The sequence below is a fragment of the Caretta caretta genome, chromosome 3 (genome assembly GCF_965140235.1).
Source record: "Caretta caretta isolate rCarCar2 chromosome 3, rCarCar1.hap1, whole genome shotgun sequence".
NCBI classification, from domain to species: domain Eukaryota; kingdom Metazoa; phylum Chordata; order Testudines; family Cheloniidae; genus Caretta; species Caretta caretta.
In genome coordinates, this window is record NC_134208.1 from 70238920 (window position 1) to 70257797 (window position 18878).

The window sequence follows — 18878 nt, forward strand, 5'->3', positions numbered from 1 at the left end:
AAGCAAGCTAGGTGGTTGGTATGTCAGTCTTCCTAATCATGCAACACCTTTGTGGCTCTGACAGCTGCACAGAAATAGTAGTAAAAAGCACAAAAAATAAAGAAAAAAAAAAAGCACTGAGTGTAAAAAGCGTTAGACTGCTCACTGAGCTTGCATAGTGCTTTTATCCTAGTTTTAATTACTTCCATCCATACTCCTCAAGGATGTATGCCTCAGTTACACACTGTTTGGTTAAGCTATTGCTTGGGTTTTTTTTGTTTTTGTTTTGTTTTTTAAACTGAAAAATGAAACCAAAAATCCCAGCCACTAAAGAAGCAGCCATGACCTCTTACGGACGGATAAACAAAGCTTGACTACAGACCGGGAGTAGAGTCTGTGCTGTATGGAGATATAAATGATGAAGTATCTTCTGACAAACTTGAAAGGAAAGGGGCCTTTGCTGATATATATGCCAGCTTTTCCAGGAAGATTCTGGAGCGTAGCATCACCGCTCTTTTTTTCTAAAGGACACTGCTGGTTTAAACATCACAGGCCAGGTTTACTACTGTAGAAGCAAAAGGGTGTAAGTTACATCTCCAGGGACAGCAGCACTGGCAGAGGCATTTATCCTCAAAGCCGGGCAGTCTGTGGTATACTTTTTTGTCTATAAAAAGACAAAGGCTTTATAGGAGCTCTCCCCCGATGGAGCCTTCCTGGGCAGTGCGCTGCATTAGTGTGCATCTCCCAGCAGGCCTGGCAAGGTCACGCCCACTTTGGCCCTGATTCAGCAAAGCACTGAGCAAGCTCTTAAGTCAAACTGAATCAATGCCTTTGTGGGTTGTGCTGGCCAGCTCCTGGCCTCCAGCTGGACTTGGGATTGCAGGCAGCTCACATTGCTGTCTCCTTCTTCCTGGCAATCTTAATGTGATGGGGGGCTTGCAGCTTAAGAGACTTTAAAAAACCGCAGTAAACTTGTCTGAGTTACCACCACCTTTAACATTATTAAAACAATATAACGTACTTTCTTTTGTTTACGCTCTTTATTTTTTGCATTCCTCTCAGCTTGAACAATGCTAACACGTCAGCCAGTCTCATTTCCAGATTTCCATTCATTCGTGGAATGCTGCAATGTTTGGGTTGCAAATGCTGCAAGGATTTTTGTTTGCTTGTTTGTTCTGGGTTGGAATTTTTGCTTTGTTTTGCATTTCCATAGAAACAATTCTATTTTCTCTTAGGTTTTGTTAAAAAATACAGTGGTTACTTAAGTGATGTTGAGAACGAAGGATGAGCAGAACTAGCTTGAATCAGTATTATGGGGATATAGTTATGTGAGTTACTCTGTGCACTCAGTCATACAGCAACACACCTCTGGTAGTCATGCAATGGACCTGCCTGGAGCACAGATAACCAGTCGTGCTGTACTGGGCCTACATAGGTGGAGGTTGTCATGTGGTCAAGGATTAACCACGTTTCATATATCCTCCAGAAATTAAACCATTACTCTTGCATTAATAAATAGGACATTAATTTCAGAGGCAAGAAAAGTTGATATATCATACATAATGATATGTCTTTATTTCATCAACAGAAATGGTGTCTAGACAAAATTCAGTTAACACTAGCAATTCAAATGAATGGAAAGGTTTTTTTTTGCGCACAATACTGTATTTACAATGAGTAAATGAGTTTTAAATTCATTAGTTCATAACAATGCTTTTTTTTCCAAAAAGGTAAAAATTCTTAGTAACAGAGAATAAGCATCAACAGCCATCTCGTTTATACAATAAAAATCACAAGAAACCACAGTCACCTAGAAAAAAATAAAGACAAGCTTAAGAACTAGTACAATAAAATGATGCATTGAATTAAGTTACATTAATCGCATAGAATCTGTGTAAAAAGTAGAAAAACACCTGATGTAACCTGTTACAGTCATTGACCAGTTATGAGAGGTACAGAGGATTATACAGGTAGATATGTGTGAAAACTGTCCATATACTGTTTGACCTGTGGAGGAAGAGAAGAGAGGTTGCACCCCCTTGCATACACGGATAAAACCCTGTTTTGAATATGGCCTCTGAAATCTGTAAGGCATATATTAGAGGTGCACTTGTATCCAACTGGTTCTGGAACAAACTCTTAGGGCAATTCCACTCTTGAAATCAGAAGGTGATGCTTGAAATTAATAGCAAACAACAAGCATCAAAGATCACCAAAGTGTTTAGTATAATTTCTGCTAGTCTGAAGGATCCAGATACTTTCGGTCAGAGCATGAGTAGCTGGTACAGTATCTACACACATACAATTCTCTCGGTTATAGTACAAATGCAAGGTAACATTGTCTCAGGAAAATGCGGTGGTCTAAGTATGATGGGTCCAAGAGAGAATAACAATCCAGATAATGAAATTGCTCCCCCATCACACCATAAACTTTAGGATTGTTGGGTTGGCCCTGTTATAGAGATGGGCCCAGGTGTGAAACCTAGGCCTTGAGTTCAGATTCTGGACTCTCCCAAAAGTCTGTGGATCCAAGCATCCTCCTGTTTGATTTTGGAGCCATCTCCAGTTCTAAGAAGCAGATGAAATCAAATACTGACAATTCTGTCATATCTACTTTTTCAGAGTCAGTTATTTTCTGTATGCCCCTAATCAGCCCAAAGGGACAGTTTCTGCATTGCATGTGTGTTTTTTAATCATGTGGGTGGATTACACCTACATGAATGCCTATTTCATATAAAGTTAACAAAACTGGAATAAGAATGGGATTTACCCAACTGTTATTTTTCCTATTGTTTGATTTGGCTAATTATTATGTCACAGTTTTAAAAAGCGTTTTAAGGATTCCTCACTGCCAAAAAAGGGGATTTTATTTGCCCAATGGCAGCATTATATGTGTATTACAGTAAAAAATTTGACATAAATACTACCTATCTTGGTGGAGTGTAGGAAAATACTGTACACTTTGTCATTGTAAGTAATGCCATTATATCTTTCACACTAAAGAGAATAATTTATTATTCTACAATCCACCAACAATAGATTTTTTTATATAAAGACACTTTTTGAATGCACATGTATATACACATCTATTGTATTCTGCAGCATCAACTCTGATGCCTGTGTCATGAAATATTCCAAACAGTATTATAAATCTACATATATGTATTATAAACAGGTGAACAGACACACTCGAACTGTAACTACATATATAACTAAGTTTTGGATTGCCTTGGCAGAGACAAACTACAATACAACTTTGATGGGTAGAGAAAACACATTATATGTTGTAGGAGGCAACAGAATATAAATTCTTTGTGTTATTTTTATCTAAAGTAAGGTATAACTAGAAACATTAAGACATGCCATACTCAGCAGATCCTCTTGGCTACATCATCAACTCCATTGCTCTTACTGAAGCTAAACCTTCCCTAGACAGAACCTAAAAGATTTAAAACATTTAAAATGATGAAAATGTAGACAATGGAACCTGCTAACAAATCACCACAAAACATATTTCAAATTGGCAGGAGATGAAAAGATTGCTCCTCATTTAAATCAAGGTAATCAGCTTAACTGTGGAGGATTTGAAGTAGATTAGAATACAAGCTTCTGTAGGCTTGACTAATATTCCCTATGTTTTATGGTAAAACACACTACAGTTCTGTTCTCTAATCCCAGACTTATTTCTATTTTAACATGAACAGCAATGGAATATATGACACCAATGAGGAAGTGATCTAACTTCTGGAATTAGAGTGTTTCGTCATGTTTTCCTTAAAGGGTCAAATTTTCTCTTCTAGGATTATGCCAACTCCAGCATACAGGTTTGTTGTTTTCTTTCATTGGCAATCATAAGGTTAAATGTTAAAAATCTAACTATACAAATATGTATTTCTATTTAAGCTTTTTAAAATAAAGACTCGACAAAGTGTTGAAGTTAGGATTAACAACCATACTATCAGCATTAATAACTTCTCTGGCAGCCAGTTATTCTGTTTGACAAAGTTCTTTTTACCTAGTTCCCACTCTCCCTTTTAAAGAGAGGCAGCAGTTGGCATACTAATCACTGTGGTTTGCCTTTGCAACACAACGTTTTTTTACTTCCTTGGGGGGGAAAAATACAAGGATTAGATCCAAAAATATAGTGCATCTTATAAGCAGCATATATCCTTAGAAAGACATAATAAATTACACATACAATATATAAAATAATAGTTTTATACTGCAGCATCAAACTCTGACGCCTGAGTCATCATATGTTAGGAAGTCTGTGATATAAATACTGCGATGTCCTGATAACATGGCTGACTTTTTTTCATCGCTACCTCTTTGTTCCAGAATCAGCTTTTAATGAACTTTAATTACTTCCAAGGCACCTCCAGATAACGCAGAGAAACAAATACATTATATAATGTAGTATTCATTTGACACAAGTATAATAAGCCTAAATGAAATGAGGTTTTCTGGCAATACAAGTATAGCAAAGGTAAATAAAAAGGAGAACTAGATGTAGACTGGACAAAGCTAGATGCTCAAGAATTCACACTCATGCTATATTGGTGCAGCATTCAACATGACAACCCTAGCACAAAATTTCAAAGCACTACATTAGAGACCAGAAACTGCAGCTTTCTTCATGAATAACTGCATGACCCTTATTTTAAAAGATGCATTTTTGTTGGCTAAACCCCTTCATTTGCTAAATATTGTAGTTAACTTTTTAAAAATTGCATTTTTTGGTCAACTGTTTTAATATCTCACCACAGATTGTTTATTTCGACTCGTGTCCAGTTCTGAAGCTAATTCTCCCAGATGTTTCCCTTTAAAGTTAACCCAGTAACAGTTTTGAGAGCCACATGGTTCAGAAGAGCAAAAACATATGTGTGTAAATATATAGGTCAAGGAAGCAATGACAAATCAGTCACTTCTAATGGCGAAGAATGAAATCAAACATCACGAAAAGCTTGAAAAAAGAGAGAGAGAGAGAGAGAGAGAGAGAGACACACACACACACACACACTTATTTGAGCAGTGGTTTTAAATATCAGTTCCCATGAAAAAGAAAACCAGGAGGCCCAGCACCAGAGTGAGCCGGGTCGATCCCAAGAGCTGCAGCACACGTTCTGTGGTGGCTTTGTTTGTTTGTTTTTAACAGTTGGAATGAGGTCAAGAGTACCAGTTGCACATGAGTCGTTAGCAGGGTAAATCTTCATGCCAGGAAGCTAATTCAAACTTTGTATCTATCTATCTATATATAGGAGGTCACTTAAAAAAAAAAAGGCGACAGAAAGTCTTTAAAATACTGTCAGTTGACCAAAAAAATAGCTATGACGCTAGAATGTGATTCACATTTAGTTTTAAACTCTAGCTTTCACTATGGTCTCACAGAAACAAGACAACTCTGCAAAACACAGAGCTGCTCTGCAATGTCAATGAATTCAAAGGAAAATCAAATTCCTCAGAAAGAGCTTCTAGATCAGTTTCCTGCACAACATGGCTGGAGGGGTGGGAAGTGTTCCAAATATATTTAGATCTCTATATTTTAGAAGAAAGGATGACGTCCCCCCTTCTTCAACTGTGTGAATTAGGAATTTGTGGCATTTGGATATCTCTGAACATTTAAAGATAAGGATTTTGCACAGAAACGGTTAATACTTAAACATAAATTATGATTTTTTTTAAAAAAAATCACATATCCTACATTATATACTAATTTCTTTGTACATGCAGAAAAAAAAACATTTTTCAACAAACATGGCACATGCTATATGCATTTCCTCCTCTGTAGCTAGGCTACCGTCGTTTGGGAGAAGAGAGCAGAAGCAAGACTGGCAAGTCCGTGATGGCCCATGAGCACAATCTCAAAACACAAAAATAGAGGAGAGAGGGAGCTGATTCCTCCTCCAGGAAAAGATGCTGATTTACTGAGTGCCTCAAAAAAGCACCAGGACACACCCGTAGTGTAAACATTAGCACAACAGAACCTACTGTCACTTAGTGCTTGTGAAAAGCTGCTTTTTCAAACAGGTGTGCCCAGCTGGTCAATTTTGCAGCAAGAGTGAACAATGTCAACTGTAGAGCATGGGTGGTGTTGTCCAGGATAAAGCCTCAGTACTAGTCACACACCCTGGCGCAGATAGGGCAAAGGATCACAAAATAAAATTCAATACACTTATCAGAATGCTAATACTGATACTACTACTACTACTTAATAATAAAACGGTTCCGAGAACTTGTCGTCTATGCCGTACATCGATGTCATGCTCGGAAAGCTGCTGTCCCACGCTATCATAACGTAATTCATTCATTACCTGTTTCACCGGATCACTTGAGATACAAATTCAATACAGTTACAACTAAGCCAATTCTCTGAGCAGTCTCCCGTGAGACAGCGCTGTTTTAGAAGCTGACTTGTGCTGATGACAACGCTGTAGAGTAAGAGGATTCTATAACACAACATTTCAAAGGGTAAGCAACCAAATCAGGTAATGTTTTGCTCCTTAGGGGATACAGCGTTCACTTGACTTCTGTAAGCAAACATCTGCAAGTCTCAGTAATGGGCCTGATCGTGCAATTCTTTCCTACATGACTAGTCAGATAGATTTCAATAGGCCTGATTCTGATCTCACACCCGTGAGAATCAAGAGTAAGTCTCCTGAAGTAAATGGAGTAACAACTGGGTAAAACTGGTGGGAGATCAAAATCAGGGCCAATGGGACTATACCAGTGGTTCTGAACCTGCGGCCTGCTTGTGGCCCACTCAGCATACAGCTGCAACCCATGTGACATCCTCAGGTCCATACAGGTAGTATATATATTGTGTGGATGTGGGCCACAAAACACACAAGAGAGCTGCACATGTGGCCCACAATGGTAAGTAGGTTGAGAGCCACTAGACTATATGTACGAGTAGTGACTACTTGCCTGGGAAGGGGTGCAGATTCGGGGTCTGATCCAAAACCCACTGAAATTGATGCGTGTGTTTCCATTTATTTCGATGGGCTTTGAGGACCTTGGACCCCAATTTAGGAACATATGCTTGACTGAGCTGCTTTTTATATTTGATTAAAGAGCAAAATACAGCTTACCATATAGTCCAAAAGCATCATTAACAGCGTTTAAATTTTGTTTGGGAAAGAAAAAGAATATAAAAATATTCAAGCAGATTTTCTTTTACACATTATCTGGTGAATTCAGTATTTGGCAAGATTGTTCTTCCTACATAATCATCTCCTGAGTGTTTTTTCTATTAGCTAAAACTTTATAATTTTCTTTCAACTATAAAGTAAAGAATACAGTATACTCAAGTTATACTGAAGTCACAACTTCATTATGAAAAGAGGTTTGACCAGAAACTCAGTGCAAGTGGCAAAGTTGACCATTACTGTACAGTATCTGCAAGAAAATAAAATAAATCCACATTGCTCAAACGGCACAAAATGGCTGTGCCAAAAACAAAAACCTGGCTATAATAAAAATCTCAGATAAGCTTCCAATATTAAAATTTTATAAATAAGTACAAACTGAATGATATTGCTGAACTGTGAACCAAGAAAAAAAAACCCAAACAAATCATGTAACAAGTTACCAAACTAGTTTCTAGCATTAAAGACAAAAAAGGAATGTTGGAACTTGTTTATACAATATAAATGAAAGTTTCCAGTTGTAGGATGAGAAAAATTGAGGCATGCAGGGACTTTTGCATATGGATATATATATTTTATATATATATTATATATAATATGTACAGTTTCGCTATAAAACTTTGATGTGTAAAGAAGCTGTCTTCAATGAAAAATTGAACATTCAGAGGAAATTCCTGAGTTAGGGTTTTGTGACATGGGTCACCGAGAAAAAAGCTGCAGTGGGGTCCTCAGAGGTGTTATGTCCATCCCTGTTAAGATTGAAATTAACATACAAAAACAGACAGTGTTGCCACTGTTTAATTCCCTGCCTGAGCAAGGGATAGCACCATTGTGAAGATAACTCCTGCTTGTAGAGAGGAGGGAATACTTAAAAACAGTATTGCTGCTAAGACCACTGTAGTGTGCACCAAATACGTTCTTCTAGACAACAAATGAATGCTGCCACTGGCTGACTGAAGAACACCTGACCAGGTGTAATGTAAGGTTACAAGTCACTAGGTGTAATCTTTCCTAGGCTGCTCGTCTGTTGTACATTTATCAGTCATTTCCTGACAGAAGTCTACTGTCACTGTTTGGCTACTCTGTTCTAGAGGAAGCTCTCTTTCTGAGTAAGTACCTTGGGCAGCTCCATCAAGCCCTCTTTCAGCTGTACAATTTTCTGAGACATTGTTAGGTAGCCAGTGAGCTCCTATTTGCACAGAGTCTTGCTCTGAGCAGCACTGCATGCCTTCCCCAACACACTGGGATGTCACTAGGTTTTGCTCTACTCCAGCTGGTGAAGGGTTGATATTGGTGGCTGTTGGTAGATCCATAGGCCTGAGAACAGGGCAATATCGGTGCAGGGCTTGGATCTGTTCAGGGCTCTGCATATCCCTACACACTTCTTGGGAAAGACATGAGAAGTTATCTAACAATTCTCCCATGCATGCTTTCAGCTGGTTCCTTTCAGACAGTAATTTCTCTTTCTCACACACCTGAAAGAGAAAGAAGGCATCTTAGCTTCACAAAAGGCCACTGACTGCAGTTAAGGCTCTATTCCAGTTTTACATGTTGCTTTATCCACTGTGTAAAATTACAGACAACATTCTGATTTTGTATGGCACAGAGTAAGTCACAGACACATGCAATACTTCATCCTCCACCTGCTCTGCATGGACTTGTTAATTGCATGCTACCATCTGCAAGATGTTTGGTTTGAAGAGAATAAAGCCACTAATTCTTGGAAGGCCGTTGTTTTCCTCAGTCATACTGTGGTCACAGGACACACACTTTTGGAAGATGACTACTTTCTATGAGAGAAATCCACTAGCTGCATAAAGTCAGAGAAATTGGGTTCTAAGCAGATGGAATGAGGAAGGGCTGGGGAAGTAAAATTTACCCTAAAACCCAAGATCAGTCCGTGGGACAACTGTGCATTCCCTCTGTGGTTTACATTCCAGCCTACAAATAACTACACCCTTCTGCACGAGTTGGACAGGTTGTTGGGACCACAGGCTCTAATGGAAAAGTGATCCCGTGGTCCCTGCCAGAGCCTGCTCCTTTTGCGGGCTTCTGTTCCTGCCTGTGTGCAGCTGGCATGTGTGACTTCCAGGGAGATTGTAGCAAACGGGGTACGCTGTGCTCTCTCAGGCAAATCTTTTAAGTGAGCCTTATGTGATGCAGAAGATCTCATGCTGCCCTCATGCACCACGAGTGAATTTCATTATACGTGAATTAGATGAGCAATTCTTCTACATTAGCCATTAGGAACTAGTGAACTGTGGTCACACTTGACCTCTGCATTATTTATCTAAGATCCCTCCACTTAGGATCTTATATTGGCACCTATCACTATCGTACCAGTATGTGTCCCACAAGTAAACACACCAGTGAGATCTCTCTCCTTTCCCTGCTGGCAAGGACATGCTTACAGGTTTGCTTTGTTTTTTTAATTAACATAGAAAAATATTAAGGTATAAGCAAGAATAAGGATAGCTGGGTTTTATAATTTGCTCTGAGTGCAGCAAAGTTAATGGTCATGGTTCTTTTGTTTGGCAGCAAGTTCTAGAGGCTCAGGTGAAAGCTGTCTCCTGTCCTCATAAGTCTCTTCTCATTAGACAATAGTTTCATTATTCCAGCGGAACAAAGCTCTTCTGGGTGGCTGTAGCCAGGGCTAGAGACACAATTTCAAGTAGCCAGGACCAGTTCACGCAGAGCTATGAAAATCAGGACAAAGATCTGGGACTGAACTCTGTGTTCAATAGAGAGAGTGGCGAACCAGGGTGATACATTTCTGACAATTTGTATTGCTGAGTAGGCAGACAGTGCACATACACATACACACTCTAAAGGAGACCACAGGGTTTATCTTAATTAAAAATACTGTCAAAAATACAAAAAGCTGCTAAAATGTAAAGAAAAGGCCTGAAATTACAAAGTTTAAAAAAAAGCAGATTCAGTCCAGAAGGGACCATTATGATCATCTAATCTGACCGCCTCCATTAAACAAGGTGTTGCATTTCACCCAGTAATTCATGCTATATATTGAAGATGCTCTTGATCGTTTAAAAAAAGTGCATGTATGAAAGTTAGCTGCAAGACAACAATGGGCATCAATTTGTTATGTCAGCTTCAGACCCATTATCGGAATAAGAGTTACCTTTTCCATAACTGGTGTTCTTCAGGATGTGTTGCTCATGTCTATTCCACAGCAGGTGTGTGTGCTCGCCACGTGCACTGGTGCCGAAAGTTTTTCCCCTAGCAGTACCCGTAGGGGGGAGCACCCCCCAGCGACCCCTGGAGTGGTGCCTGCCTGGCGTGGTATAAGGGGAGCTGTACGCTCCCCCCACCCTCAGGTCCTTCTTGAGAGACAACTCCGACAGAGGGGAAAGAGGGCAGGATGTGGAATAGACATGAGCAACACATCTCGAAGAACACCAGCTACGGAAAAGGTAACTGTCTTTTCTTTGAGTGATTGCTCATATGTATTCCACAATTGGTGATTACAAGCTATATCTGTTGGAGGTGGGTAGGAGTTCACAAGTTCCCAGGATGGAGGATAGCCCTGCCGAAGCCGGCATCATCCCTGGTTTGGCGGACGATCGCATAGTGCGAGGTGAACGTGTGAACTGAAGACCACGTGGTGGCCCTACAAATGTCCTGGATAGGGATGTGGGCCATGAAGGCAGCCGATGAGGCCTGCGCCCAAGTGGAATGTGCCCTCACAATGGGTGGCGGGGGGACAACCACCAGCTCATAACAGGAACGGATTCATAATGTGATCCAATTGGAAAGCCGTTGAGTGGAAATCGGCTGGCCCCTCGCATGCTCAGCTGAGGCGATGAACAGTTGCGAGGACTTTCTGAATGGCCTGGTCTGCTTGAGGTAGAAAGTCAGAGCCCGCCACACATCAAGCGTGTGGAGACTGTGTTCCTCACTGGACGCGTGAGGCTTGGGGCAGAGGACTGGTAGAAAAATGTCCTGACCCATGTGGTAGGCGGAGGCCACCTTCGGGAAGAACGCCGGATGTGGGTGGAACTGGACCTTGTCTTTATGAAAGACTGTTCCCCACATGGGCCCTCCGACGCATCGGACACCAGCTCCAACAACAGGGCCCTGTCCCTGAATGAGACCCCTTGGAGCATGTTGTTTGGGGCGGACCACCACCGTAGGGAGGTGATCACAGAGTCCAGCACAGTGAGGAGCTTGCCCATCCTGTCCGTGGCCTGGGAGAACTTTGAGGTGAACCAGAGCTGGAGGGGCCTCATCCTGAGTCTGGCGTGACAGACCATGTACATGCACACTGACATGTGACCCAAGAGTTGTAGGCAAACCCTGGCTGTTGTCACCAGGAACCCTGCGACGGAGTCAATGAGACTTTCAGGATCTTGAATCTGTCTGCCAGGAGAGAGGCCCTGGCTGACACTGCATCCAGGAGCGCCCTGATAAACTCTATGTGTTGGACTGGGACTAATGGGACTTGGTGTTTTTTACCAACAGGCCCAAGGCGGTGCACGTGGACAGGAGGAGCGCCACGTGATCCCTCACATGCGACCAGGAGGTGCTCTTGACAAGCCAATCGTCCAGATAGGGAAATATCTGGACCCCCCGCCATCTGAGGTAGGCCGTTACCACCGACATGCATTTTGTAAACACCCTGGGGGCAGTGGACAGACCAAACGGGAGGAATTGTAATGATTCTGTCCCACCACGAAACAGAGGAAGTGCTGTGTCCCTCAAATATGTGGATGTGGAAGTATGCGTCTTGTAGATCGAGGGCAGCATACCAGTCCCCAGGATCCAGGGAGGGGATGTTGGAGGCCAGGGAGACCATGCAGAACTTGAGCTTCACCATGTACTGGTTCAGACCTCGGAGGTCCAGGATGGGCCTGAGCCCCCCTTTGGCCTTTGGGATAAGGAAATAACAGGAGTAATACCCCTTGCCCATGAACTTCTTGGGCACCACCTCTATCGCTCCCAGACCTAGGAGCCACCCCCCCTCCTTCTCGAGCAGAGCTTCATGCGAGGGGTCCCCCAAGGGGGACTGGGGTGGGGGGTGGTTAGGTGGGGAGGAAGTAAACTGGAGGGTGTAATCCTGGGAGATGGTGTTGAGGACCCATCAGTCCGAGGTTAGCCATGAGCATTCTGGGAGGAAAGCACACAATCAGTTGGAGAAGGGAAGCTTTATTGGGGGTGGATCCCTGATGAGGACTGGTGCGGTGCCCCCAAGCGTCCTGTCAAAAACGCCTTTTCCCCGCCTGCTTGCCCTTGGAGGACCCATGCTGGCGGGGGCAGGCCGAGACTGCCTGTGAGGGTGTCTCTTGTAGTCCTGCTGCTTCTTATGGGAGGCCTCATACTTCGGGAGGGCAGCCTGGGCGGGAGTCTGCTGAGGCTTGAACTTAGGTTTTGCTGGAGCCGGGACATAGGGGCTCAGAGTCTGGAGGGTCGTGCGGGAGTCTTTCATGCCCTGCAGCCTTGTATCTGTTTCCTCCAGAAACAGAGCTTTCCTTTTGAATGGGAGATCCTGTGGTGGGGATCGAGGACTGCCTGACATGGGCCTAGCCTCTGTCCCAGACTTCTCTCAGTGCCGCTGCGAAAGGGAGAGTCTTCCTGGCCCTCTTGGCATGCTCCGTGGACAGGGAGCGGTGCCAACAGGTCGATGGCACTGGAGGGTCGCCATGTACCGACTGGTTCGGAGCAGCGCTGGATAACGATTCGGAGAGGTGTCCCGGGGTCGGGGTCAGCTCCAACTCCATCAGCATGGCCCAGAGCCTAATGTCCCTTTCTCTTTTGGTCCAAGGCTTTAACGACTTGCAAATCTTGCACCTTTCGCTGACATGGGTTTCTCCAAAGCAGCGCAAACAGTCTGTGTGCGGGTCACTGCTTGGCACAGAACGCTAGAAGAGTGGCATGACTTAAACCGCAGGGTGCTGGGCATGTCCCGGCCCAGGCTCACTGACTAACTAAACTAACTAAACAGCTAACTGCAGGTACTAACACTGAACAAACGAACGAACAGACGGTTCTGGAGATGAGCTACAGCAAAGCTGGAGCAGAGCAGTTCCGACGCACCCTCACTGGTGGCAAGAAGGAGCTGAGGGTTGGGGCAGCGCGCGGATCCCCTTACACCACGCCAGGCCTGCACCACTCCAGGAGTCAATCACCCCCTAATGGTACTACTAGGGGAGACACTTCTGGCACCAGTGCACGTGGTGAGCATGCACACCTATTGTGGAAAACACATGAGCAATCACTCAAAGAAGAGCATATCAAACTGGAATTCAAACTGGAACAGGTACAGAGAAGGGCTACTAGGATGATCTGTGGAATGGAAAACCTGTCTGATGAAAGGAGACTCAAGGAGCTTGGCTTGTTTAGCCTAACCAAAAGAAGGTTGAGGGGAAATATGATTGCTCTCTATAAATATATCAGAGGCATAAACACCAGAGGGAGAGGAATTATTTAAGCTCAGTACTAATGTGGACACAAGAACAAATGGATATAAATTGGCCATCAGGAAGTTTAGGCTTGAAATTAGATGAAGGTTTCTAACCATCAGAGGAGTGAAGTTCTGGAATAGCCTTCCAAGGGAAGCAGAGGGGGCAAAAGACCTATCTGGCGTCAAGATTAAACTCGATAAATTTATGGAGGAGATGGTATGATGGGATAACATGATTTTGGCAATTAACTGATCTTTAACTATTCATGGTAAATAGGCCCAGTGGCCTGTGATGGGATGTTAGATGGGGTGGGATCTGAGTTACTACAGAGAATTCTTTCCTGGGTATCTGACTAGTGAATCTTGCCCACATGCTCAGGGTTCAGCTGATCGCCATATTTGGGGTCAGGAAGGAATTTTCCTCCAGGACAGATTGGAAGAGGCCCTGGGGGTTTTTCGCCTTCCTTTGTAGCATGGGGCACGGATCACTTGCTGGAGGATGCTTTGCACCTTGAAGTCTTTAAACCATGATTTGAGGACTTCAATAGCTCAGACATAGGTGAGAGGTTTATCACAGGAATGGGTGGATGAGATTCTGTGGCCTGCATTTTGCAGGTCAGACTAGATGATCATAATGGTCCCTTCTGACTTTAATGTCTATGAGTCTATATCGTTTCCACACAGCTATGAGAATGGGAAAGAGACAAAGAGAACAGTTTACGTGAAAAAACACCACCTGCCAAAATATTGATAAATCCACCAAGAAAACAAAAATAAACAGATGCCCAAGTGTATCTTGAGATGAATAAATCATGTAAGAAAATGTATATTATGTGTGTGCAGACAAGGCAGAATGTAAGTGGATGGATGGATGGGTCTGTGAGAAGCATGTAATGTCATGAGCAGGGAATAGCATTTCACACATTGCCCATCCTTAGATCACCAGTGTAAAGGAGGTTGCTGAGGTCTGCGAAATAAGGATAATGAAAAAAATTCCATCCTTAATAAAAAATAAAGCACTCCAGGTGATATTATATACATGAAAAAATGGAGACTTACTGGTCACATTGGGGTACACAGTGTGACAAATTAATTTCAAATAAAGGCCTTGAGTCTTTAAGTCAATGGGAGTTTTGCTATTGGTTTTCTTATACAAAAATTAGTATGTGATCCTGAAATTGAACACTGTCTTACAATGTGTATATGCAAAAGGGCAGAGTTAAGGTTGCATGAGCTACCTTAATTCTGGCATTTCCTAACCTTTGTACTTCATTTTCTTATTTTAATGTATTCTGTATGGCAAAAAATGTCATGGAATGCGTTATGGAAAAAGGTAGCAGTGTTAGAACAGAGGATGTTTTCTGAAGTTATCTTTCAGGCCAGTGCTATTGCGACCAAAAGACAAGGCTTTCTGATCAGGTCATAGCCATGAAATGAAACTCTGGCAATGAGTTTGGGACTACATTACTTTGGTTTCCGAGATTTTCTAGTGTTATTGCTGGGTAGCTCTCATTTCTTTGGATATTTAGATTCTTTGTCTCGAGGCTTTTTCGGTTTCTTTTCTATATTTTCAGTCTACTTGCTAAATTAAGTTGTTGAAAATAATGTGTGGTGAGCTGAAACATTCAGAAAAAAACAACCACCCTGCACTAAACGCAAGAAAATAATCTCAACATGGAGATTATTTCATACACCTGAGTGCTCCACTCCATCATAGTAATAATAATCATGGTCTACAAATACTTCGCATGTTTGAAGTATTTTAAAGACATCGTCCTGTTACTACCCAATTGTGTGAGGCAGAAAGATGAAGTGACTTGTACAAGGCCACATAGAGGGTTGGTTTGAGGCAGTGAGACTGGTATTTTGGATTTCGAGTCCAGTGCTTGACACTCTAAATCAAGTATCACTGAAAAATTAGTTTGTGTACTGAAATTAAATAAAATTAAGAACATATTCCTCCCTGCCATTATGCACAGCATTGCCTTGAGATTATCATAAGGTATTTTGATTGACATAACTAGTGACATATACATGCAAGCATGAATCTGGGTGAAGTGTAATTGCTTTGATTCAAAACCAAAACAATAACAAAAAACCCCACTCAGCTACCTGCCTTTGTGAAATAAAAGTAAGTTGGTTATTGAGATTTACCTCATTGAACTTAAATTAACTAAAAACTGCACTGGAATTGTTTTGAATATTTGTCCATCATTCAGCCGACAGCCCTATTATCAGATTTATTGATGCAACAACAAGTAACTCACCAATTTGCGGATTTCACATTCTAAGTTCTGGATACAGTCCAGTTTTCTTTTGCGGCAGCGCTGAGCTGCAATCCGGTTCTTACTGCGCCGGCGAACATCATGGATGAACTCTAACTGTTCTGAGGTTAACTTGTGCATCTTTATCATCATCTGGAAATCATTCCGTGGAAGATCTGTGATTTGATCTACAGGAAAAGGAAGCTTCACCTAAAACAAAAACAACCAATAAAGTTACAATTTGCTTGGTTAATACAGTAGGAACAATGCTGTAAAAGTCACTTAATTGTTTTTCCCCAAACAAATGGAGCAGCAAAAGTTTCATAATCTCTTTTGTAACAAACACCCCATCAAAGCCAACAAACCAACCAACCCACCCATCCACCAAAGCTTACTGCTGCCATGTGATTGATTTTGTGGGGCAAATAAATTATTTGGGCCAGATTCTCAACTGTTGTAAACCCATGTAGTTCCACTGAAATCAACAATGCTTTTCTGATTTACACCTGCTAAAAATCTGGCCCTATGAAACTAGTACTTCAAAACAATTCTCATAGAATCTCTTACACAAACATGGAGCCTAATCCTCTCAAGTGGGAAATGTGTTATGGGAGCAGTTAATTGCTACTGATTTCAATGGGGGTAGAGGATGCCAAACTCCACACAGGATCAGATCCAATTTTGCAGTGGGAGTTTTATCTGCAAATGAACTATGGGACTAAGTCCCAGACGAGCTGCCATGTTAAAAATGCAACCTGAAAACATCAATGGGATCACAAAGTTATATATAACAGCAGCTAGGATTGGTTTTACAAGCAGTCCAAATTAACAGCGCACCATGTCATTTGGAAGGGTCAGAGTAACTGAAAACAATCCTTATTCTTTCTTTACTAAAATATGTAAAAAAAAAAGACATTTACTAATATTCCATTTAAAAAAAGTATGACAAAGTCACATTTACTAGAAAAAAAATCTAAAACCTCATTTATTGAAATTGAAACATTTATTCTAAGCTCTTGTACTTCTGCTCTGATGTCATAGCTGAATGCAAACACATCAGTCATCTCTTGATTTCGGAGATTCTAACCCTTTCTCCCACAGTTCTCGCAAAAAGAAAAAAACAAAACAAAAAAACACAACCCCAAACACACAAGACGGGATGGATCACTTGATAATTACATGTTCTGTTCATTACCTCTGAAGCACTTGGCATTGGTCACTGTCGGAAGAGAGGATACTGGGCTAGATGGACCTTGGTCTGACCCAGTATGGCTGTTCTTATGTTCTAATGCAAGTTAAAGCTGTAAACACAGTCTTTGAGACAGCTAATATGTCTGTGCAAACCGAAATGTTGCTGGATGAATTAAACACAATCAATTTCTGGCATAAAAACTGTTTCACAAATTGTGTGAACAAATGAGAGTTGTGTGCAGAAAGACCAAACAACTGTAAACTGGAGCCTTACTTCCCTTTTAGTGAGACAAGGTGGGTGAGGTAATATCTTTGATTGGACCAACTTCTGCGGGTGAGAAAGACAAGCTTTCAAGCTACACATGTCAGGACCTGAAGAAGAACTCTGTTAGCTCAAAAGCTTCTCTTTCTTTCTCACTAACAGAAGTTGGTCCAATCAAAGATATTACCTCACCCACCTTCTCTCTCTCTAATATTCTGGGACCTACAAGGCTATGCTGTCTTTTTAGTGTCGTATCTACATGGACCAAAAGATGGCAGTAAACATTTAATTTCTACTGTGATTATACAGTTCAACTCCTATTTAAAGAAGCAGACTATACAGTACTTAATAATTGGCTATCAGAGAAAATACATTTAGTTTCTCTAGCCAACCAAAAGATTCTGGTGAAAAGGCTCCTCTGATATTCAAACATGCAATTACTACCCTCAACCAGTGCCCTTAAAGTATGTAGAGATAAAGAGATTAAGTGCACAGATAACTCTAAAATGAAAACACCTTTTTCCGGTTTGTTTACATCCAATAGTATGCTAGGGACACACACATAACAAAACATACTTTGACATTCTTGATAATTTAATCTCTTCACGTCGGCAAACATGCCAGCAATTTCGTCACTTCTTTATTGTTGCCTTGAATTTCCATGCACTCTAATGTCATTGCTCCATTTTTCACTCAGCCCCAGCCACGTGAAACTTGGCACAAGCACCTACTGTATCCTTTCACACAGGTTTCATGGAATGAATTTTTCCCCCTGTCCCTGTGAAACTATGGCTCAGAAACTGCTTAATATTGTAACAGATCACACTGCAGATCAGTTTAATGGAAGAAGAAATACTAAGCCGGTGCTGCCAAGGAAAACAATACTAAGCGTATATACACAGAGATTGACCTTAGACATGGTGATGTGGACTACCTTGTTTGCGAATGACTACCTACTGATATGAAGAATGTTTGATTTCCCTTTCATACCCTTTGGACAGTAAACATAAACTTAGTGTCATTTGGTTTGCTCTTAAGCCTCAGCCAGTGCCTGGAAAACAAAACAAAAAAACCTGTCTGTGCATTCCTTTGGAAAACACCACAGTTTAACCAGTAAAAATAAGGCTTTTACATTCAAGTTTTGACACCAAGAGTGAAAACAAGTTTTAATTGTTTTGCTCAAAAAGTTGTTGAAATGCAGGCAAATTTCCTGTCTGCACATAATGTCACAGGGAAAAGTTCATGTGGCAATACATTGGAATCTACTTGTAAACTCCAGCGAGAAGCAGGGCAAGGAGACAGGAAAATAAAGAGAAAGATTCAGAAATGATGTGGGTTGAATGTGCAAACCTGGACGTACTGGGCCCAACTTTGCTCTCCATCAGGAAAACTAGAGTGATTCCATTGACTTCAACATGCAGAGTCACATGAGATTAAAAAAAGTAAAAGGAAGACAGTGGGAGAACATCAGTCTCATCCTCCTTCATTTTACACATTATTTTTAATGTAATGCCACTTTCTTCACCTTTAAATGGTGAAACTATTTCTCAGCTAAAAAAAGGCTTCTGGGGAGTGGCTGCTGTGGGTAACTATTCTATAGTGTAGTTATACAAAGCTAG

General features: G+C 41.5%; 1 protein-coding gene across 7 annotated transcripts in view; it reads right to left on the minus strand.

Moving 5' to 3' along the window:
- Positions 1-18878, minus strand: part of BACH2 (BACH transcriptional regulator 2) — a 277018-nt gene that overhangs the window by 13366 nt on the left and 244774 nt on the right. For 6 of the 7 annotated variants that reach the window (XM_075126582.1, XM_075126583.1, XM_048844992.2 and 3 more), the window contains 2 exons: positions 15810-16016; positions 1520-8599 (listed from right to left, as the gene is read on the minus strand). In XM_075126582.1, coding sequence (XP_074982683.1) covers positions 8120-8599; positions 15810-16016 — 687 coding nt within the window. In that variant the 3' untranslated portion in view covers positions 1520-8119. Of the gene's footprint in view, positions 1-1519; positions 8600-15809; positions 16017-18878 lie in introns of those variants that run through there. The other variant, XR_012667612.1, reaches the window with a different exon arrangement.